Source organism: Ammospiza nelsoni, chromosome 2 (assembly GCF_027579445.1).
Source record: "Ammospiza nelsoni isolate bAmmNel1 chromosome 2, bAmmNel1.pri, whole genome shotgun sequence".
Taxonomy (NCBI): domain Eukaryota; kingdom Metazoa; phylum Chordata; class Aves; order Passeriformes; family Passerellidae; genus Ammospiza; species Ammospiza nelsoni.
This window is the reverse complement of record NC_080634.1, coordinates 36,316,444-36,339,323: the sequence shown is the minus strand read 5'-3', so window position 1 is coordinate 36,339,323 and position 22,880 is coordinate 36,316,444. Positions and strand designations below refer to the sequence as shown.

General features: G+C 43.1%; 1 protein-coding gene across 10 annotated transcripts in view; it reads right to left on the bottom strand.

Annotated features, from left to right (window-relative positions):
- SYTL2 (synaptotagmin like 2) overlaps positions 1-11,391 on the bottom strand; it is a 50,666-nt gene extending 39,275 nt beyond the window's left edge. For 9 of the 10 annotated variants that reach the window (XM_059493722.1, XM_059493726.1, XM_059493724.1 and 6 more), the window contains exons 1-2: positions 2,207-2,347; positions 1,002-1,423 (exon numbers count right to left, since the gene is read on the bottom strand). In XM_059493722.1, the coding sequence (XP_059349705.1) occupies positions 1,002-1,102 (101 nt within the window). In that variant the 5' untranslated portion in view covers positions 1,103-1,423; positions 2,207-2,347. Of the gene's footprint in view, positions 1-1,001; positions 1,424-2,206; positions 2,348-11,328 lie in introns of those variants that run through there. The other variant, XM_059493723.1, reaches the window with a different exon arrangement.
- Positions 11,392-22,880: the final 11,489 nt, after the last annotated feature.

Sequence of the window (22,880 nt, the reverse complement as noted above, 5' to 3'; positions counted from 1 at the left end):
TTTAAATTGGAAATTCATTACTTCATGAGGAACATCACAACGAGAAGGAATCTCAGAGAAGATTACCAAATCAGTGAGAGAAAATCCTGCCTTCACTGAGGCCTATAAAAATTTCTTTCTGTTATAGCACTTGGGAGTTCTCAGCACCTCAGGCTCCATTTTTCATTATTTGTCCACATATTATTTTCTGTACCTTGCAATGGATAATTTCCTTTCCAAAAAAATTAAACAATGCCTACCAAAATCCTCACTCTTGAGCAAGCAAATACCAGCAACTGTTTGGGGATATAGATGTCTATGAAGCAACTATCTGACTGCTACTTATACCTGTGTAGATAGACAGCTTTCTCAGAGCCATCTGGGAAACACTACTTTCCATGCAGGCATTTCTAGTCATAGCAGTTACCCTAACAGTAGCTCCAGTAAAACCTCCCAGCACATGAAACACTCCAGAATAACAACACACTGCTCCATCTGTAGCACCACAAAGAAATTAAAGAGCAATTTTCTGCTTTATCCATGGATTGCAAGGACTTTTCATGGCAGTGGGGCATAGTGTTGGTACTTCTTCTGAACTCCAGCTCCAACTGACTGCAATCATGTTTTGGTTTGTTGGAGATGCCTGCAATCCTTTTGAGTCAAGTCCCTCACTTACTATGCATTTGTCCAGTCTGCAGTGGTTTTGGCCCTTGCAAACTGAATCCTCTTCTGAGGAAACCCAGGCAGATGTGTATCCAGGCAGATGTGTACAGGGTGCTCTTGGCCCCTTAGGGAATTGCAAAGGTCCAGAACAGTTTTGGCCACTAATGAATCATTTGTGTGGCAGAGGTATTTCATCCAGAGACTATGGTAAATCTGGTCCAGAGCAGAATATATCTCCAAACCACATATACTGAGGCATATGGGGCCCTTAGCAACAACTGTTTTAACCTACTCCTGAGTAACAGAGCACAGGAACTGTGTGGATCTTCCCAGGACAAGCAGGGTGCTGGATCCCTTACCTGACTCTCTCTTCTTCAGTTCTTTTAAGCTCTGCATCCCGTTGCAGCACCTTCATTATTGCCTCTTGTTCCTCCTCTGTTAGGAAGCTTAGGTCAATCATCTTGTTTTGTGTGTAGGGCTGGTAAAGAGTCTGGGAAGATCTTGGATTCTGCTGAGGACAGTCTGGCAGCCTGCTTTAAAGTTCTAGAAATCTTTTTCAGCAGGCACTGACAAACCCGGACTGGGTTACAGTCAGTGGTTTAAAGAGTCACAAATGTTGCTTTCTTGCATGTTTCCCTAGATGAGAGACTTCTGGGAGAGTGTTGTATTCCTGCTTGTCATCACAATAATGTCTTCTCAGTTTGTCCTCCCAGCTCTGCTTCCTGGAGTAACAGTTCATTGACCCAGCATATCCAGAGTTTTAGAACAAACAAAACATTCCCTAAAAAAGAGACAAGGAAGAACAAGTTGCAATATCAGGGATCAGGGAAGTAGATTATGTATTCATTTTTAATTAAAAGAAACAAGTTTTTCAGTGTGATTAAATGACTTTATGAAGTTAAAATGGTCACTTCAAGTCAAACCTGTTTTACAGGCCTCTTGAACAAGGTGGCCATGAAAATATATTCCTCCCCAATATGACAACTCACACCCTAAAACATAGAAATGAGTGTCATACAATTGGTGCACTTTTATTATACAATATTTTAAACCATTCTTACAGTTAGCAGAACAATTTGAAGCAAAGGGGAGATAACCATCCCCCCCCAAAATAAGTAAAGAGCACTAATCACAACGATTTAAAGGAAGGAAAAAAAAGGCCAAATCACTGTTCTACAAACCATATGGAATAAATGTGAAATACTTTATACATTTCTATATCGAGTATGTGTAATTACAAGTCATGTGGTAACATGAACCTCACTGCTTTATACAAGCCAAACTGCATTTACAAGTAGTAATTTGAAATACTGTTTTGTCTGTGTTCCATAGGCCATGGCTTCAGAGGACTATTCACTTAGAGATAATTCCAACTGTAAAAGACAAAAACCTCTTCTTTAAAAAGACCCTTAAAGGAATAGAGAGAGTGGCATGGGGAGGAGTTAGTTGTGTCCGTGGTTAGGTTATCTTAGTGCCTCAGGATTCCAGGGACACTGGAATGTCAAAGCCTGAGAAAAAATAAATAGCTCCAATTTAATGCTCAGAAGCATGCCTAGTGCCAAACCTGGTAAGAGACAGAAGAGAAGCAGATGTTTTCACTGAACATATCTCTGTACCAGGCAGCTCCATCACAGCCCTTCAGGGTGGTGGGTGTCCTGCTTTGGTCCATCACTGACACTGTGATGTGGCTGACAGGATGCTGAACTCATACTGATCTCCCCAGCACTACAATCCAGCAATGAGTCACTGCGTTTGCTGCCCTGGCCACAAGAGTGCCACCAGGCCAGTAAAACAAGATAGTGACACTGGCAGGACTCAAAGGGAAACTTCATTCTGAAAAGAACAGCATTTCTTTTAGATTTGGTAGGGAGCTGTAGCCACATTACTGATTATCCCCCCAAAAACTCCAATGCCCAACCACATTCTGCATGTTTTGTTTGGCTGCTATATTTCTCTCTATGATGCTCATTGTGATTTTGTTGCATGAGGTTGATACAACAGCATCTCAAACAACCCATCACCTGTAACTTCATTTGTATTTAGAAAATTATGGGTTTAAAATTAGGCAAAAGTGAAAAGTGATTCCTGTAGGACTACAAACAGACAGAACAATCCTAAATTTGTTGAGTATCTACATCAGTACTCCTTCAGCTTAGGAACAGGTATGGATATTGGTTTCAGCTATCATGTGGAAACTTCCTACACCATCTGACACAGCAAGCAGCATCCACAGTGCTAATCCAAAGCCCTGGGTGCTGGTTGAATGGCAAGTGCCCAGCCAACAGGCACAGAAGCTCATGTTACAACTACAGAACCTGGACAGCTGTGAACAGGAATAATCAAAGATTTTGCTTTGTTTCTTGCCCAAGATCAGTCCAGTCTGCAAGAAACCTTTTGCAGGGAATAATATCTTAGCACATCTTTGGTCTTTTTCTTTTTTTAAAGACTAAGGGAAGATGTGTTATATTGCCTTATTATATGAATTTTAAACTAAAGGAAATAGTTGGACAGCATTTACAAAACCACCTGCAGACTTCACTGATGTCTCTCAGCACTCAAATCAATAAAATAAGTGGAAATAGAGCTTCAGTCCTCCCCAGCTGAACAGCAGTTTGCAAGGGCACATCCACACAGGCTGTGAGAGCTCACAGCAAGCAGCAGTGCCACTGAACCTCCCAGACACCATCATACTGCACAGCAGTTTCTTCAGCACCCCCACTTTGTTTTCAGAGGCAAGATAACAAGATGCCACCCACCCTGGCAGGCTCTTCACCCCTGATTCCACAGTTCTTCATAAACAAGAAGACCTCTTTCTGTGTGTGTGGTATGTGGCCAATCTCATGAGATTGTCGGATACAAGTAACTGCAGGCTGGCTCTCTGCAAAAGATTATCATCACTGATTCCAAACACAGATGGTAAAAACTGCTAGCTTAGAGTATAGAACCTGTTATAAAACTTAAAGTTATTTTAAAAATAAGAAGTGAAAAAAGCCCAAAAATCAATGTCTTCTCCCTGTTAAATTCACACTCCAACACCACCTCAGCCTCAATTATTTTGATTTCTTTTGACATTTTTTCCTCTTAAAAACCCCTATACATGTCAGGAAGAGCTGAGAGGTTTGAACAGTTTGTTTGGTGCCACTGCACCTTCAATGGCAAGCATTTTTTGTCAGGAAAGTTTTCAGACTTAAGTTTCAAGTAAGACTGCAAGATCCTTATCAAACTGATTGACTCATGAAAATTGATACCACATTGACTGACTTCCAAAGTAGGGGTCTCATGTGCTATATACTAACGTTTGTGAGTCATGGCATATTTGGCATGATTTTTTTTAAACATTAAATTCAGGTAAAACCACACCAAAAAAAATCCTCTCTTTAATGAAAGACTCCCAGTAATAAACAGGAATCTGAAATTATGTTTTATCCAACTCATGAAAGCTTCTATGTTTTGGCAATAAAAGAAACAGAAAGGCAACTCAAAATATAGTTTTGCTCACACACACTCTTAAACTGCTCTTGGTTTCCAACTGGTTTAGGCCAGGCACTCATCCAAGAATTTTATCTTGTAAAATTTCTCAGAACCTCTCAGACAGCTGTACACCTCATTTGCTTTAAGTCAGAATTCACATTTTTCTAAAACAGGAACCACAAAAGAAAGACAACTTAGTCTACAAACTCATTAACCCTACAGAAGGTTCTGCTTACCCCCAGACACATCTTTCCCCCAAATACAAAAGGGGAACATTAATTTGAATGCTGTATTACGAACACTATGGGATATTAAGTGGTACTACAGTAATAGTTTATGTTCCCAAGTTTTTACTCAGTTTTTACCTGTGGGATGCTAATGAGGGAGGCAAGGAAAAGGCTGGAGTACTTTGCCATGGCTGACATTGAGTTTACCAACAGAGTCAGAGCACAAACAACAAAACCCCAGAGTCAGCTGCTCCATTCAAACCAACAAGATCTCCTTTTGCATGCAGAAACCTCATAATGTCCTCAATTTACATTGCAAAACTACTTTTCAAGTGCTCCTAGTAGAGTAGACCTAAGCTGCTAAAGCTTTGATCCAGAGAATTTGTCTTGCAGCCAATGCCTTCTAACAAGAGGAAGAAGGTGACAGCCAATCCTACTTCTGGCTGCTTCACCCACTCTCTGTGCCAGCTCCTTCAGCTGAACAACTACCCTGCAGGCCTGGCTGATCAGCAACTGCTATCTGCACATCTTTATCCACTCACATGTAACCCACTGGCTCTTAAAAATAAGAGGGTTTGGATTTATGTGCTTGAAAGGTACAACTTTTTCTAACTGTGTTTCTCCACCGCTAGAACATACCAGCACTAGCAACTAGGATGAGTTGGAAGTCCACACATAAGGCAACAGGAAGCTGAGGAAAACAGATAAATGCAATTGTGCACTACAACAATTTGCATGCACAGAGGAACTCATTCTCAAAAGTAACCAAGTTTGGCCTACACCCATGCTCAGGAAATAACAGACCTTTACTTTGAAGCAGGGAAGCCAAGAAGAATACTAAGAGTGATAAAAGCCTTGGAGAGCTGGCCCCTGTGGCCCTGGGAAGTGACATTAGGTAGTAACAGTACCTCTGACTGCAAGCCCCAAAAGCTACAGCTTTGCAGCAACAACAAACAAATGAATAAACTTCATTCTCCAGGGATATTTAAGCAGTGCAGTCACAGGTAACTCAGCACCAGCCTAGCTAGGCTTAGAGATAATTTTTCTGTAAATACATGAGGCAAATCTCATGCAGGCAGAACAGCTAATTAAGCTAAACACCACTGTTGGCACGAGCACAATTGGTCATGAACATATTTGCTCAGAAAATCAGAGGATTATGGATTACATTTTGAGAAGTGGAGAAAGAAAAGCTATTAACTTTGAAGAGGAACTTAAGTCACAATTCACAGAAGTTTTAAAAGCTGTTGCCTGCAATGATCAGGACAAGAATTTAAGCACAAGAAGGCCTGTTGTCATTTTTATTCCTGAAGGGGCAGAAAGGAAAAGATCACCCAGTAAGATATGCATATCTGCAGCCAATCCAGCTGCTCTTACAAGAGGTGCTATCAGAATATTTTCAAAATTATAATAGCAGAGTAGACATAGCATATCATATGTCCAACAGTCCCAGAGATTAATTTAGAAAAGAGTGTTTGCTTATATGTATGCTTAGTCAGTGGGAGGTAGAGAGGTTCTTATCTAGCTAGTTGTGAAGAATGTTGGTAGAACAAGGACTTTTGCAGAAGTGAGGGATATTTATTTTAAGAGCAGTTTCAGTGGTGCCTTATTCATACAATGCTTCATTTTATTGCAATAATAAGCCTATTTGTTCTCCTATGCAGGATTCCTTACAACATGGTTAAGGGAAAGAACAGGACCACATAACTGCTCCAAACAGCCACAAAGGGGAAATACTGAAAGTTACACACAAGCTTTGCTCACACCTTACTTCTTCTCAACAGTATCAAAATGATCCTTCCTGATTTTAACCTGTAAAATAGTTGCAAGTCTCAAAATACTTTCACTGACAGCCTTGTATAATGACATTCAACCAGCTGAAAGAGGAAGAAGTTCAGCTGGCACAAGCACTTCAGAAAAATTCACATTTTCTCCTGGAACATCTGATTTGTTGGTCCACATGACTCTGCCTGTGGTTTAATTTTATTCTTATTTGGTAAGACATTAAGACCTTCACCACTTTGAAGACTATTAAGGCAATTTACTCTGAAGAAGAGCTAATAACAAAGAGGATAAAAGTTAACAACTTAATATTGGAACAGAAAAGAATAATTTGCTTTGGTTTTGGCGTAATCCCTCTAATCAGATATGGCAGCTTGCCATTTCTTTCACAGGGTTTGGACATTGGCAGCACTGCCTAAGAATGTAAATCTCTATATCTGTTATGGTGTAAAACCATTAGGCCAGAGGTATTAAGAGAATGTGGTCTCTGGAGAAAGAGGCTCATAAATTAAAGAGAAGACTCTGGAAAGCACACCTAAACATTCCTTCTCCCTGTGACCACTGTCAGACTAACTGCAGAAGCCATGCCATTTATTGCATATTACAGTAAGTATAAATCTACTAAAAATATATAATTTGAAGAATCTTCAAAATTACAGAAATTCCACCAAGTTATTGATACTAACATCAGCATATTTTCAAATCTAGTTATATTTTCTTGCACATTGCACCATTTGTACTTGGCTGTGGTTTAATCCCAGTAGGCACACTGCTTGAATTAGTAACAGTTCATTTGAAAGAACTTAATTCTTCTAGCTAATTCTATTCATCAAGAATTACAGAACAAAGAATATCTTCTCAGCATAATGGACTTGAATATAATAATGAAGGTGACTCAGTCCTGTAGATCTCTGAAAGCAGAGCACTGTCAGTTGTGTAACACTTATTCTCATCTCCATTTAGACAGCAGAAGCATGAGGCTCACAGAACTCAAGCTCCCATTGCCAGTTTCTCACTCTTCATGTCAACATTGGCATTAAACTCAGATAGGGTCCAGTCTGAGGGACTGTTTTTATATCTTATTTGAAAATAGATTTAAGCAAAATACTAAAACCTTTAGAGAGATCAGAAGCAAACCAATTACTTGGTGGGAAGCATCTCCTGACCCTACATATCTGATACATTTCTGTATGTAATGGCTAGCTATTTCTGAATGTTTTCCCAACATAAATACAAAACAGATTCAAATTCTAGCAGCAAGGAAGTTACACAAGAAAAGCCAAAACATTGCCTCACCTCTCCCTTCCAAAAAACATCCCAGCAACAAGCAACCCTGAAACTCATAATGCAACTTAAGTGATTAGTTTCTTAAGAAAGTTTTGTTAAGAAGCCATGACCTTCCTTTCATTTTACAGGAAAGAAGTGCTTACCCTTTTCTTCTGGAGACTTGCCATCTTAAACATATAGATTCAGCATGGAAGATAACAATGAGAATGGGACAACAGGACCTCTGTCCCTTCTCACAAACTTTTATTGCAGAATTGAAAACACACTTGCTATTTCTCCCACTTGGACTGTCCTACAGAGGACATTCATCTATAAGCAGGAGCTGCCAAACCCCTTTTCTTTTCTTTCATTGCCCTATTCTTCCAAAAAAAATATATGTATTCTAGTTTGGAATCTAGCATTACCCAGATTAGGCTAATGAACACTGCACTGATGCAAGCCAAATAAAAACATCTATTATGTACTAGGAATTCCTAGGAAAAATAAAGTTATCAAAAAAGCTAGAGGCCTTGATAAGTTTATATATTGAAGACTTTAGGGGAACTATCTGACTTCTACCCTCCTTCCTTGCTCTCCAGCAAGCATTGACTACATTTTATCCAGAATTCTGTTTTATTGTAGGCACTGCACTATTAGAGAATGGAAGTGTGCAAAACGGTGTGACTAATTAACAAGTATTTCCTATCATGGCTTCCCCATGGCTACTCGGAAGTGACACACTTCCTACACTTTGTTAAGATATTCTTTCTTATGTGAAAACAAACTGAGCTGCAGTTTACAGTCACTGGGTAGTTCTGACTCTTTCCTAGAGAAGACAATATAATGAAAGGGCTTATTAAGGGGCTAGCAGCACTGATGAGAAGAACTCTGCTACAAAGAGCAGACAAGGATTTGCATTCAAATAGAGTAATGCTAAACTGAGCTGACAGTAAGACAGTTTGTAAAGCAGTTCCAGTCCTAAACACCAACTGGAAGACTGGAGCATACAGTTTCTGAAGAAATCTTCTCAAAGTTTTATTTCAAAGTCCATGGACATGACTTCTCAGATGATTTTTCTCTCACTGTGGAAATCCTTTAGTCAGTATCTGTTGCATCCCTGGGACTTCAAGGGTCCCGCTCCTGCTCCTCATTTGAGTTGAGGTGATGAGCTAGTTGAGCAAGGACAGCTACCATCACTGGCAGACTGATTTTGCTCCACTACTTTTGTAAAACTTGGAACCTGTGGGTTAACAGGTTGCTCCTTCCATGTACCACTTAGATCTTCTCTAAAGCACTGTCAACAGCCAGCTGCTCAGGTCACTGTGAGTAGCACATTGCCTCTGCAGGAGGGTGCACAATACAGTCTGTAGTACATATGAAGCAAAAATTGCCTAGTCCAGACAGCAATATTTTACATCATCTTTGCTTTCCCTGACAGAGGCCACTGATCTCAACTTCCTCAGAGCACCTTTGCCTGCAGCCCAACAGAAATGTGGGATTGCACAGAACATTGCAAAAGGCACTCCATCGTTCTCAGACAATTAATTGCATAAGTAAGTACCTGTGGGAATCAAAAGAATCTGTAACTCACCTGAACCACTTAATTTGTCACTGCAACCTCCTGCTTTTCAGCTACCAGCCTTGTTCCTGTAACTACAGCTCTATTTAATTGATTACTACTGTGGACAAAAGAGCCAGCAAACAGAACAAGCCCTTTGTCTGTCCTCTCTCACAGGTTGACTGACTAACCACTCACCTTAGACACTCACTTGTGCAAGTTCTGAAGGTTAAAATTACCTACCTAATAAATTACATAATCTCAAGAATACTAAAAAAGTTTGTATCAATTAATCAGGTCCTTGCTGCTGTAACTAAGGCATACACCTACATGAAAACAGGGCCTCACACAATTGCCAGCACATATCAGGTGCTAGAGGAAGAGGAAAGAAAATATCCTTTAGGAGTCCTGCAGTCACAGAGGCAATAAGTAGACGAGCTGAAAAAATGTACTACATCAAAGGTCCCAGGAAAGTTAAAAATCAAAATGGTTAAAAAAGGTAGCATGCAGTCTGCACATAGACCAGTCAGAATCAGGTCCCTTGTCAGTCACCAAAATTAACTTCAACTTTGCAATGAAGTTTTTATTTCAGGGTTATTGTTTTTTTGTTTACTTGTTTTGTTGTTGTCTCTTTTTTTTAATAGATACATTTTAAAAAGCTGACCATAGCTCCCTATTTAGAAGAGAATAACTTGTCCTCCCAAGCGTAATGCTTTAACATATAGCCCCACAACATGAAAATTTTGTATACTATTGGGGTCATTCTGGCTAAGTTGAAACCACCAGCCATGTTAGTCCTCCTTAATACTGATACTGAATTGCAATAATAACAGGAAGCCTATCAGCCATAAAAACTTCACTCATGAGATTGTTTGCACTGCTGGGCTGGGCTGTGTCACACAAAATTGTTTTCTCCCTGACTGGTACCAGTATCCCTGAACACTTATGGCCAGCTGCAAGCAGAGAACTCTGACACTGAAAAACGAGGTGTGCTATGGTGAAAGGAAGATAAAAGGCCATGGCAAGAGCTAAACCAAGCTGCTACTCATGAGAAGCATGAAGCAGGGAACAGTTTCTGGAGTAGCCTTCAGTTGCACTGGATGAGGTGAGGTGTCAATTTGCACTGTGTAAAAATGATTTGCCCTACAAATGCTGCTGAATAGCACAGGAATAAGAAGGAAGGAGCAAAAGACTGTGACAGGAATTGTTTCTCAATCACAGGCAGCTAAATCAGGAGTTCAGAGTCTGTGAGGCTGGGCTTTGGAGTATGAGGCCTGTCCCTGAACAGGTATTTAGTCTTGCAGGAGTGGCTCATTCTTTATGAACACAGCTATGCAAGGTGTTAGCTCACTTGCCCAATAGCTGCAGCCACATACCCAGGAAGCAGCCAAATCCAGAGCCCCCATGACCACCTAACCCAAGAGGATTCAAATGCACATCCCCTTGTTCACCAAAATACATGATAATCGCTGAAGGGTTTGCTTGGCTCTCTCTTGACCCCTCCTAGGCCTGAACTACCAAGGATAAAACCCACAGAATCATTATTAAAATGATACCACAACCTTGCAGGCAGAAACAGGAAGCCAGGTACACTTTCTCTCAGTAAGGCCACTATAAAAAAAAAATCAAGGTCTGTCCTAACTTCTCTCCTCATCCAGACAGACCTGCATTCCTGGCTATAGAGCAGTCCAGTTCTAATAGAGCAGAGGGAACAGGAGAGTAACCTGAGGGTATTAATTTTTAATCCAAGTCTTTCAACCTCCAGAGAAGTAATAACTATGAATCGAGGCAAAATTAATGACATTTACACTAACATAAGCCATCCTGGGATTAAAAAACAAGTTATGTGGGCAGGACCAGAATAGAAGGTCAAGGGCTTGCTACTTCTGCTTGTTTGACAGATTTCTGCCTGGGACTTAGATACATACCTTCTGCTTACAGTGCTTCAAGTGCAATTACAGAGGGTTTTGGGACCTCACCCTTAATTTTCCATAACAGACTCTCTATTTTTAAATGCTATTCGTAAATCACATTAGCCATTTAAATTCATTAGAGAAGAAAAGCACGGTGGCAGATCTTACAATCTACAAGCTAATGGCATAGAAACCATTTCTAACCCAGGAGTTCTCAAATACCCTGATCTAGTTCTGGAGCTCTAGCTACATGGCTGAGATCACATAGTCTGACTGTAGTTCACCCAGCCTGTACACAGCAAAATCTCTGTCAGTTTATCAGTCAGCCAGAAACAGACACTGGGCAGGAAATTTTATACAGAATTTACCAATATTGTTTGATGCTTTTGTAGAACAAAAACATTTTACAGTGAATCTAGGATATTGATCTGCTAATTACTCCACAGATAAGCATCCCCTTTCTTCTTACCTTTCTTTTTATTTATACTCAGACACATGTAGAGAGAGATGAAATGCAAAATTTCCTTGACTGGGACAGAAAAATAGAAAAAAAAAAACATTTTTAAGAGATTTATACTGCAGAGAAAAAGGAACATACCAAGATATAAGGGAAAAATGGGATCATAGCATGGTTTGGGTTGGAAGAGACCTTAAAGACCACCTAGATCCAACCCCCCTGCCATGGACAGGGACACTTTCCACTAGTCCAGGTTACTCAGAGCCACATCCAGCCTAGCCTAGCATACTTTCAGGGATGGAGAGTCCCCAGCCTCTCTGGGCAACAAATAGTTAAGTTGCTCATTAATTTGATGTATAGGCACAGGACACTGAGTGGCTTTCAAGTCAAAAATAGTCTGGGATTATCATCAGAAAAGGAGCTCTAAAATAAAGAAGGGGAAGAAGTAATATTTTCCTCCTCCTCACATGTACATTTCATCTCTTCCCCTTGCCCTCTTGATGCAATAAGCAGAGTCAAATTACATCTAGCAGGGAAACCTTATAACATGAAGTAAGAATGTAGCACAGCCAGTTGCTGTACCCCAATGAATTGGAATGACTCCCTGCCACAAGAATGAATCACAACTAAGTCTGCTGAAATCAGCTGTCACTCTCAAGTTATGCCCAAGTAAGTTAAAAAATTGGAGACTGCTGATACACAAATGCAACATCACTGGTTGTACACATTTTGGCTTAAATGTTTTGGAATTGGAAGATCAAACTATGGATCCTCCTTAAATTGACTTCTGACCAACCTAAATAAGTTGCCTTTAAATGCAACAGGTGAAGGACTTCAAGCACCAGAAAGGTACCTACTACTTTTAGCAGTCATCCATTAGTCAGCAATCCCAGGTGAAAAGCACTTTCTGTGCAGAGGAAAGAATTCTTTACTATGGCTCAAAACAAGTCACTCCTGAATAAAGACTGAATTCCAAAGGATAGAAGCATCACTTTTAATTAAAAAAAAAGAAAATTAAACACTTTTTCCTACTGAGAGACTCCAAATGATGTTTATATTTCCTTGTAAATAATGTTTTCTTATTAGATTTTTGATTTAAGTCTGTTTCATCCTTTTCTGTCATGAGCACAGGAAACAATACAAAGTAGAAAAGAAGTAATTTCTTCAACTTCATCCAACAGCTTTCCTGGTTAAGCCATTTTTTCAGATGAAACTATCAAAATTTTCTCCATATACTAAACTGAAGGAGTATTTTCACTTGGGAATCTGGCAAGCATCTCCTGCAGAATAACTGGGGTTTACTCCAGAGAATACCTGCACATGGTCTCCAGAGCACTCCTGAAGTGCTATCCAGTGTTCTAAAGCACTGGCTCTTAATGGAACTGACAGATTCACTTTTCTATCATCCGTTTTTGGGGGCAAGGGAATCTTGTTTATTCTGGCCTTTGTCAGAATTGGAAAACAATAACATGAAGACCTATTTCACTGAATTTTAAAAGTCTGACAGTGAAACTGACAATACACTATTTTGGGATGCAAGAAATGTCGGAATGAAATCTGTTTAACAAGAGACAAGCCCAATGACAGCTCAACAAATTCAAAAACATGCCTTAACCAAAGCAGAGAAGGGCTGCAAACATAAGGTAGAAGCAGACTAAGATGCTTATTATTTCCTTGCTTTAGACCTAGACATAAACACACTAAGGTGTGTAATTGGTAGCATGTATAAGCATTTTGTAACACAGCAACAGTTTCAGTAGCATTTTATAACTTACTATACATGAATAACACACAACTGCAAATGAACAGAGACTTGCAGTATACTTGCCTGAACAGGGCACAGGAAAACATAGGCAAATAGTAAAATCTGCAAGATAAGAACAGAGAATGTAGAGTGGTCAGGAAAGATGTCAGATGAAACTAAAATAAGATTGCAGAGCAAAGAGGAGATGTGTAGGGGCCTGAATATATGTATTAGGTATGGAATCCCCCGGACAGCCGAGAGCTGTGGCAGCCTGGGAGCTGGGACAGATATGGATATTGTAACTGTGTAATTGAGAAATTGTTAAAAGAAAAGGGGGGAAATGTAGGGGCCTGAATATATGTATTGTTATAAAGGAGTCCTTGTGAATATATATATATGTAGTGAGAGTCCTATGTATTAGATAGGTGGGTCCTGTTGCTCTGGATGAGCTACAGCTGCTACCCAACCAAGGATCCCACAGCTGTAGCTCATCCAGAGCAACAGGACCCACCTATCTAATACATAGGACTCTCACTACATATATATATATTCACAAGGACTCCTTTATAACAATACATATATTCAGGCCCCTACATTTCCCCCCTTTTCTTTTAACAATTTCTCAATTACACAGTTACAATATCCATATCTGTCCCAGCTCCCAGGCTGCCACAGCTCTCGGCTGTCCGGGGGATTCCATACCTAATACATATATTCAGGCCCCTACATTTCCCCCCTTTTCTTTTAACAATTTCTCCATTACACAGTTACAATATCCATATCTGTCCCAGCTCCCAGGCTGCCACAGCTCTCAGCTGTCCTATCTTCCACTGTCCCAGCTCTCCGGCTGCCACAGCTCTCGGCTGTCCGGGGGATTCCATACCTAATACATATATTCAGGCCCCTACAGAGATGTGTCTGATGAACCAGAATAATCCTGCAAAACAAATAAGATGCTGAGCAACACTACTGTAAGCTTATTCCCTCAAATAACATGGGCTACATCATCTGAAATCACCCCCTTTTCTTCCAGGGAGGAAGCAAGGTGAACAATACATTAACAATTAGAAAAGAAGGACGATAATTTATGAAAATCACAAGAAACTTCACTTTGATTCCAGCTTCTCTTGTCAAGGAACTCTCAAGCACTTTACTGTGACTCCTACAACTGAAACAAACAATCAAGAAGAGTAGTCATCGGTGCTAAACACAGGGCACCAGCTCCAGGGCATTGTATACTCCAGGTTTACTACCACTTATATATGAGATTGTTAAGAACCGTTTGGGAAAGAGATACTAACGACTAATGGTAATTAAGAACTAATGACCGGAAAGCTGCTTTGTTGCTGTATATGAATTTAATACAGTGCTTTGATTCTTTAGTCTTTTAAACAATCCATCACTGAGAGCTTCAACCTGTGAGGAAACACGCAAATGTTTTGGTGCAACACTTTGATCAGTTCTTTCAGCTAACAAGATCAAGTTTCTTCTCACAACATCCTGTTAAGCTGAGAGTGTGGGTGGGACACATCACCACAACATGTTCTAAGTCCTTTCCCTACACTTTCTCCAAAAGTTCAAAAATACTTGTCACTGTCAAAATAGCTGTCCCCAGATTTAAGTGACCTACATCCTTGCAATCCTCTAAGCAAAGTCTTCTGCTCACACAGAAGATTTTTCCACTCACACAGGAAAGACACAACTGGCTGCATTAAACTTTAGGGCCAGGTCCAATCTTGCAAGTCATTCCAGAGACAGCGTGAATGATGCGATTAATTCACTGTTTTGAGATTAAAAGTGTTTACTATTCACAAAAAGATCATTAACATCTCTCAGCTGAGATCTAAGCACCTTATTTCAATGAAGAGTGTTCTTTCCTCCCATCCCAGCAGAGTCAAGAGCTCTGTGCAGCCAAGTTCGGACAGATCTCACCCGGACAGGGGCAGCAGCAGCAGCGGGGATGTCCCGGCGCTCGGCTCCGCGGGGCTCTCGAGAGCGGGTATGAGGAAAGGCGCTGACAAGCGCTGCTTCCCTGCGGCCCCAACAGCCGGAGCCGGCCCGCCGAGACACCTGTGAGCGCTGCGCCGTGCTCAGGCGAGCGGGCCCTGCCAGCCCAGCCCACCCTGCGGGGCAGCCCGGCTGGCGAAGGCCGGCAGCCCGGGCTCCTCAGCGGCCAGCGGGCTCGCTCGCACGCTGTCCCCGCACCGCGAGCGCGGGTGCTTCTACAACCCCTTTTAACTCCGAGTCACGCCATTAACAAGTCCTCCCGCTCCCCAACCCCAGAGCCCTTTCTAGGTCAGCCTCACCTCTCCTTCCGTCCCCTCCGCGGCTCCCCCTTCCTTCCCTCCGGCCAGAGACAGCGCCGGCTCCCCGGTCCGGCAGGCAGGCGCTGTCCCGCGCCTCCCCCCGCTTGTCTGAAGGCAGGCAGACGGCGGAGCGGGGCGAGGCCGAGCCCGTCCCGCCGCCCTGGGCCAATGCCGGCGCCCGCCCCTCCGAGCAGGGCGGCTCTCCCGGCCCGGGCCCGCCCTCACGCCCGTGTCACCTGTGGCACCCCGGGTGTGCCCGGCGGGGCCCTGACAGCGGGGGCGGTGACACTGCCCGCAGGCCGGGCCAGCTCGGGTCGGCTGTCAGCGGGCACTGCTCTGAGGCAGCAGCTCCACAGCGGACAGTGGCTGCTTTACACAAGCCCACGCAGGGAGTGCCGGCTTGACTTGACGAGCTGCCTTGAGGGACAATGATCAGTATTTCACTTTACCTGGCGATAGGCAGCCCGAGAAGTGTGAACATACGCCTCTGTTTGAGTAGATACGAGCCGCGATAACAGAGGTTGCAGTCATCTATTTGTTCAGGAAGCCGCTCTAAGTGGTTTTCTGTTTAATTAGTGGCACAAAATACACATGCCGCCATTCCATGGGGTGCTCCAGCAGGACCTTCCCCTCAGCAGCCAGGCACCACGGCGATTTCCGAAGCCGGAGTGCCTCTGCGAGCAGGGTGAAAGCACCGAGCCCAGCATGAGGAGAGCTGCTGTGCCGGTATTTTCCCCTTACACACGTTCTTCTCACAGTGCTTGACCTAACTGGTTCAATTCTAGTTCGGGGCAGCTGAAGGATTTCAGCCTCTGGCGTGTCCGGGAGTGGGACCGCTGTGCCCTGAGGGCGGCCCTGCTGTCACTGCCCACGTCTGCCGCCCGCAGCGCTGGCTCGGCTCTCAGCTCGCAGCAGCTCTGGTTCGAATTGCACCCCTACTCTGCTCCCAGCCCGAATCCATTTACACCCCAAATCCTACACCATCAGCCCAGGCTTCCTCCTAACAATAAATTATGTTTCATTTCCTTCTCAAACTTAGATACGGTGAAACAATTTTTAGAGAAAATTTAGTGTTCCTAGCATTGGTGTGAAGTCTTGGTCAATTACATGTCTTTTCAATTTCATGCATTCGGTACGCGGCTCTTCCTTTTTGATGACAAAATAAGGGACGAAAGCATGCTTTTCATGCACTATGCAGTAAAATTCTGGCTTAATAAGCCTTTAATAAGGCTTACATTCAGCTCACAAGGATCAGAGTGAATTGGAGACCTTGTGAAAGACGAAAAGTCGCTTTCTCTCCTCAATAACTTCATTCTCATCTACATAGCCAGTTTATTCACCCCAATGCAGCATACTAAGCTGCATCTATTAAAACCCACATTGAAGTGCTGTTCAGTGCAGATCGAGAAACATCACTTAATTAGAAGTGATGCGAAGCCCTTTTGACACTCATCCTTTTCTCGTGTGTAAAATGCCTCTTTACCCCCTCTCGCAGCAGTCCGAAGGAAAAGGAATGTGAGTCGAACAGCAGTTCAGGACCAGGCAGGCTGTATCAGCTGGCGCTGTGAGTGCTCTTGACCCCTGCTGGATGGACTTGGAACTGACAGGTCTGGTGCACCCACTGCCCAAAGCAATTCCCCCTCTAACCAGGGACTTTGGACCCAAGCTTAGGAAAAAGCAGCTCCTTGGTGCTAAAATCGTAGAGGTATCCATTACTCTGAGAAGTGACTGCTGAGAAACTGTGTATGTGGTGTGTGCTGTGTCTGTTAAAATACATAGGTGAGCTCTCCTGCTCAAATTTAATTTAGTGATGTGCTCTTAGAATGGATTCAGATGAAATCTGTGGGATTATGTGTCTAAGGACTGTCTCAGCTCAGACCAGTTGCCAGCTCATATCTTCATAAAGAAGAAACTGAAGATATGGACAGAACATGGAATACCTGAAGGACCCTCAGACCCATTCCTCAGTAACTGCAGATGGAAAAAGTCTGCACCCAGTATCCAGCCTGTCCCCACAGCTACTCTGCAGCTGTTCAGCAGATTTGAAGAATCCACTCGTTTTATTTAAGCGCAGACCAGCTGTTTTTCAAGTGAATTGCGCCTGAACACTCTCAAGGTGGCAGCAAGAGAACAAAAATTAGTCACAGAAGGGTATACTCTACCCACCCTCATCTTTGTGTTCCCCAGACACAGTCACAGAGTTGTTAAGTTCTCAGCAGAATCAAAAGATTTAAGCATGGTTTTGATTGCAGAGCAACAAAGAGTGTTATGGCATCTTCAGGATAAAGACCCAAACCAAAGAAGTCTGCAGGTATCTTTGTACAGTAGTATTGCTATCAGATTCAGAAAGTGGATCACCTTTCTTCCTTCACCCCCTCATTCAGCATGTCTAACTCTCTAGTGATTTCCCAAAGTAAAAAGGAAGTCATGCCATCTTTTTCCACGAATGAAAAAATTAGTGAGTGCCTTGGTGTGGTTACAAAATGACAGGTATTAGTTGAAGAGACAGGAGCTTCCACTGAAGCAAATTGAGCTGATAATGCTTTCCTTCCTCCAGTTTCCTCCTGTCACTCAGCTGCCTTTGACACTGAGCTGCTCTCTGATGAACTAACCCAAATCACAGCTAACTCTGATGTTGTTCATTTAATGGCTGTAGTGACATTTCCCAGGTGGCTTTGACCAGGTGGCTTTTCATCCTTCAGTTGGTTCCTGGGCATCAAGGTAACTTCTTTTCTTCTTTTAAAATCTTCCACGCTCTTAGGTTATGCTGTTAAAAGTTCTCTACATGCACAAAGGAAGGCAGAGCAAAAATGGTGAGAGCAATAGCTTGAGAAATACCCTGCCTGGCTGCCCCCAAGTCCACCACAGGGGCTCTCAGCCCATCAAAGGTCCCTCTCTTCACACATGAAGGAGTGCAGAGTCTTTAAAAAGTATGTCTTCAAAAATATTTTAGAATTATTAGAATTTATTTTAAAGTATTACAAGAAAATGTATACCAGAAGTGCAAACTGTAAAAGGAAAGAGCATGAATAATTTCTATTACTCTATACAGTGCTCTCTGTGGTAAGAAAAAGACTGGCTTGATAATAATGATCATGAAAGGAATGGCTTCAAAGATCAAATGTGCATGACTAGGGCCTGATCATTTTCCTTCTCTTTCTCATAAACGAAACAAATTTAATCCTGCTGCCAGTGACCAGGGCATCTTTAAATTTACTGTCTTATGCAGCATGGCTACAGATCTCTGCCTGTAGGACTACAAGCATTTTGTCCTCACTTTAACGAACATGTCTTAATTACAGAGACTGCTCTACTATGTCAAACAGGACTTGTCAAAGGAAAACACAAATTCCCACAGGGATGGCCAAGAATTATGAACAAAGTAAATGTGAATGTTTATCATGGAGAAAAAGCAGCTATGGAGAGACCTCACTGCAGCCTTCCAGTCCATAGAGGGGGCTTATAAAAAAGAGGGAGAGTGACTTTTTTTATAAAGGCAGATAGTTATGGGACAAGGGTGAATGAATGGTTTTTAACTAAGAGAGGAGAGCCCAGAGAGGTTGTGGATGCCCCATCCCTAAAAGTGTCCAAGGCCAGGATAGATGGGGCCCTGAGCAAACTGAACTAGTGATGATGTCTCTGCCCATGGCAGGGGGTGAAATTATTTTTAAGGTCCCTTCCAACAAGCCTTTCTATGATTCTATGTCACCCAAGAATGCAGGCAGCAGCACTTTTGTGACTGATAATTTATTTCTGTGGTTGAGTACGGCTCCCAGGATTATGTGGCTCAGGCACTGATATCCTATGAAGGAAGGAAATGACCAGAGCTATCCAAAATCTATAGCAGACCACAGGCCAGGAGGAGAGAAGCAGAAGTAGTTCAGGATCAGATCCCAACCTTTGTTTGGAGTCTTGAGCCCTTCTTGAGCCCTGCCCCACGCTGGCCATGGCCTTTTGCTCTCATGTGGAGCAAAGGGGACACAGGCCGCAAAGTTCGGCTGTTGTTACCGCAGTACAGGAGCCACCCGAGGCTCCATCGCAGTGTCTTGGACAGAGGGAGCTGGTTCCTGAGAGAGCAGCTCTGCGGTGATGGGTGGCCCTGCTCACATTCCGTGTCAGCAGGACTGTCCCACTACGGAGCTGGGACACAGTCTCTTTCTTGACGAGAGCTACAACTTCAGCATTTCAGCCTGGCACCGCATTTCGGCGAAACCCAGCCCGTCCCACAGCCTTTTCCCCGTACTTGTCGTTTCCCGGGGCAGAGGGCGCCGGCGGCCCCCACGGCGCTCGGCCCGGTCGCCATGGCGACGGGCGGGCGGGGCGCGCGGCAGGGCCGGGCCGTGCGCCGGGGCCGCGGCAGGGCCGGGGCAGAGACAGCGCGCGGTGCGGGCCGGGTGCCGGGGCGCGGGCCCCGTGAGGGGGGACGCGGGAAGGGGCGCGGGCAGGGCCGGGGAGGTGCCTCAGGGAGCTGCCTCAGGGAGCTCTCCGGCCGTGGCGGGAAGGGGGGGCGAGGGGCTGAGGCACAGGGTGACAGTGCCGGCGGGATTTGGTGCCTGCGGGCAGCGAGGCGCTGAGGGGTGGCCCAGCTTTGTCCACTGAGGTGTCTGGTGGTGAAGGGGGCTGGGGGAATAGTGTAAGGGACATGGGGGAAGTGTTAGCCAGGGACGGATTGAGGGCAGGGGGAATTGTTAGGCTGCTTTGGAGATTGGGAAAGGTTTGCAGTGTGACTGCACCGTGTTGTAGCGTTGTACCTCCATTACTGAGGTAACAGATTTTCCGTATTCTGCACCTGGGACCGTGCAACCCCGGCTGTACAGACAGAATGGGGAGGGAGAGGATGGACAGCAGGCAGTGCAAAGGGACCCGGGGGTCTTGGTCGATGGCAAGCTGAACATGTGTCAGCAGTGCCCTGGCAGTCAGGAGGACCAAGTGGGTTCAGGGGTGCATCAGCCACAGCATCACCAGCTAGGCAAGGGAAGGGATTGTCCCCTCTGCTCTGCACTAGGGTGCCTCACCTTGGATATTCTGTGCAGTTTTGTGCATCACAGGAAAGGCATTAAGCTACTGGGGAGCCTCCTAAGGAGGGCACAATGATGGTGAAGGGTCCTAAGGGGAAGCTATATGACGAGTGGCTGAGGTCATTGGTCTGTTCAGCCTGGAGAAAAGGAGACTTGAGGGGAGACCCCATCAATGTCTGGAACTTCCTCATGGTGGGGGCTGGTACCAATCTCCTCCCTTGTAAACAGTGAGAGGATCCAAGGGGATTGATGGCCTAAAGCTGAGTTCAAGGCATGCTTGGACAATGCTGTCTGGCATGTGGTGTGATTCTTGGAGTGTCCTGCACAGGGCCAGAAGTTGGACTCAATGATTCTGACAGGTCCCTTCCAACTCAGTGTATTCTGTGAGTCTATAAATGTTGGGAACTGAGGGAGTGGAGGCTTCTGGTAGGGCAGCTGCTCGATATACAGGGATTATTATGTGAGTGCAAGTGCTAGTTTGGATGGTGTTAATGATAATGATTGGGCTCATGAGAGTGGTGAGCTGCTGTACAGGTGGTCTCTGTAAAGTGTCTGGAAAGTCACTGTAGTTGGGGTGCAGTGTCAGGAAACTGCCTGCTCCTTCTAAGGATGCAATGGTAGTGAAGTTATTGCTTGAGACAGTGCTGGTGCATATAAAGGGGGTCAGTCAAGAGCTTCACAATTTTATTTGTTTGGGAGAAGAAATAGACCTTTACTTTTGTAAATGTTCTCCTGTGCATTTCAAATGTGCAGTCGATCCTCAGTCCCCTTAAATATGTTCCTCTCTGTCTCATGTGAGAGTATTTTCTATGGTTTGCAAAATCCTTTATTGTAGCATGTGTTTTTTCACCTCTTGCAACTTGGAGGCTTTCTTGTTCCTCTCTACTTGGGAACAATTTTATAATTATGTCACTGGAGCTCATCTGGGTCTGTAGTTAAAAAAACCAAAAACACTCTAAGCCTTTGCAAAATACTTCTACTCAAAATTTTCTGGTTTGTATCCAGTTTTAAGCAGGGAATTTGATTTTCCATTTAGTGAAAGAGACAGAAACAATTTAAAGAAACCCTTAGGGAGTGCTCTAGTGATCTTCAGTTTCTGAGGAAAATCAGTAAAATAAATGCTCAAGTGGAAATGGAATCAATAGCAGTCCAGTTAATTCTGCACTGAAGAAGTGTGATGGATTCTTTTTTACACTTAACAAGTGTATCCTGCACTTGTGCACTTGGTTTGGAAACATCAAAGGGGTCTAGGAGGAGCAAAGTACCCAACTTCCTGCCTCAGTGAGATTTTTTTCTTAATTCACTTGTTTATTGGGTTTCTTTTAAATCTCAGGTCTTGCAACAGCCATGTCTTTAGGATTTTTGGAAGCTTCATGAAAAAAAATATTGTACTGAATTGGAAACTGCAAAGGTTGTATATGAAATAGGATAGAAAGTTGTTTTGTATACAGAAAGCTGACATGGCCTTGCTGCAGGGTATGGGGAGTGTGGTGAGAAGGCATAGGACAGTGTTTGGATTGCAGTGCATCTGTCAATAGTTTCACTTCATTCCATTGATTTTACAGGCTTGCCTCTGTGGCTTTTTACTGATATTTTGTCCTGTTTACTCGTGCTCATTTTAACAGGAAAAAGTATCCAGCCTGCTGTATTTAGTTGCAGAACAAGTTTTAATCAATTTGACCTATTATTGTAAAATTCAAAATTTAAATTCAGAGAAGCAGTTTAATGCAAAACCAGGTTATATACAATGTTTCTACTCATTCAGTAATAAAACATTCTATATTATATAAATTATTTTGGTTTATAAACTTTGATTATGTGACTGCTAAAAGTGAGGAATCATTATTTTAAGTGCCCTTTCTTGTGACATTTTTTATTTTGTATAATATGTGCTACCAGTTCCATTGCAGAACTGTTCATTGTCAGTTGAATTCTGAGGTTGGTGGTTGTGACAGCATGCCTGGGGAATACTGCTGACATGCATATCCCTTCAGAAAGTGCTTTTGTTCCAGCTCTGACAATGAAAACTGGTATCAGAATTGTGGTGAAAGGGAGATATTCATAGTGCTAGGAGAACAGAAGGAGAGGGAAAGAGAGGCATGTGAACAAGTGGACTTGATAAAACAAACATGATCAAGAAACAAAGGACTGGAAAAGGAGCAGCTTCTGGTTTGATTTGCAAGAATGTAAAAGACAACCTGTAGCAAGGGATGCAATAAGTAATGGTGGTAGAGCCCACTGTATCTACCCAGGTATACATTACATATATATATGTATATATATACACACACATATATATGTATATATATATAGAGATATGGCCTTGAGTGCTACCCCTGGGAAGGATTGTTGCTGCCAAAAACCCAGTTTGGTTTTTTTTTTATTTCAGAACTGTTACAAGCTTGTCAAAAGTGACAAATGCCAGTGAACACACAATGTTTTGTAAATTATTCATCTCTATACTTTTTTTCCCTTCACTTCTAGCACATTAAGAAA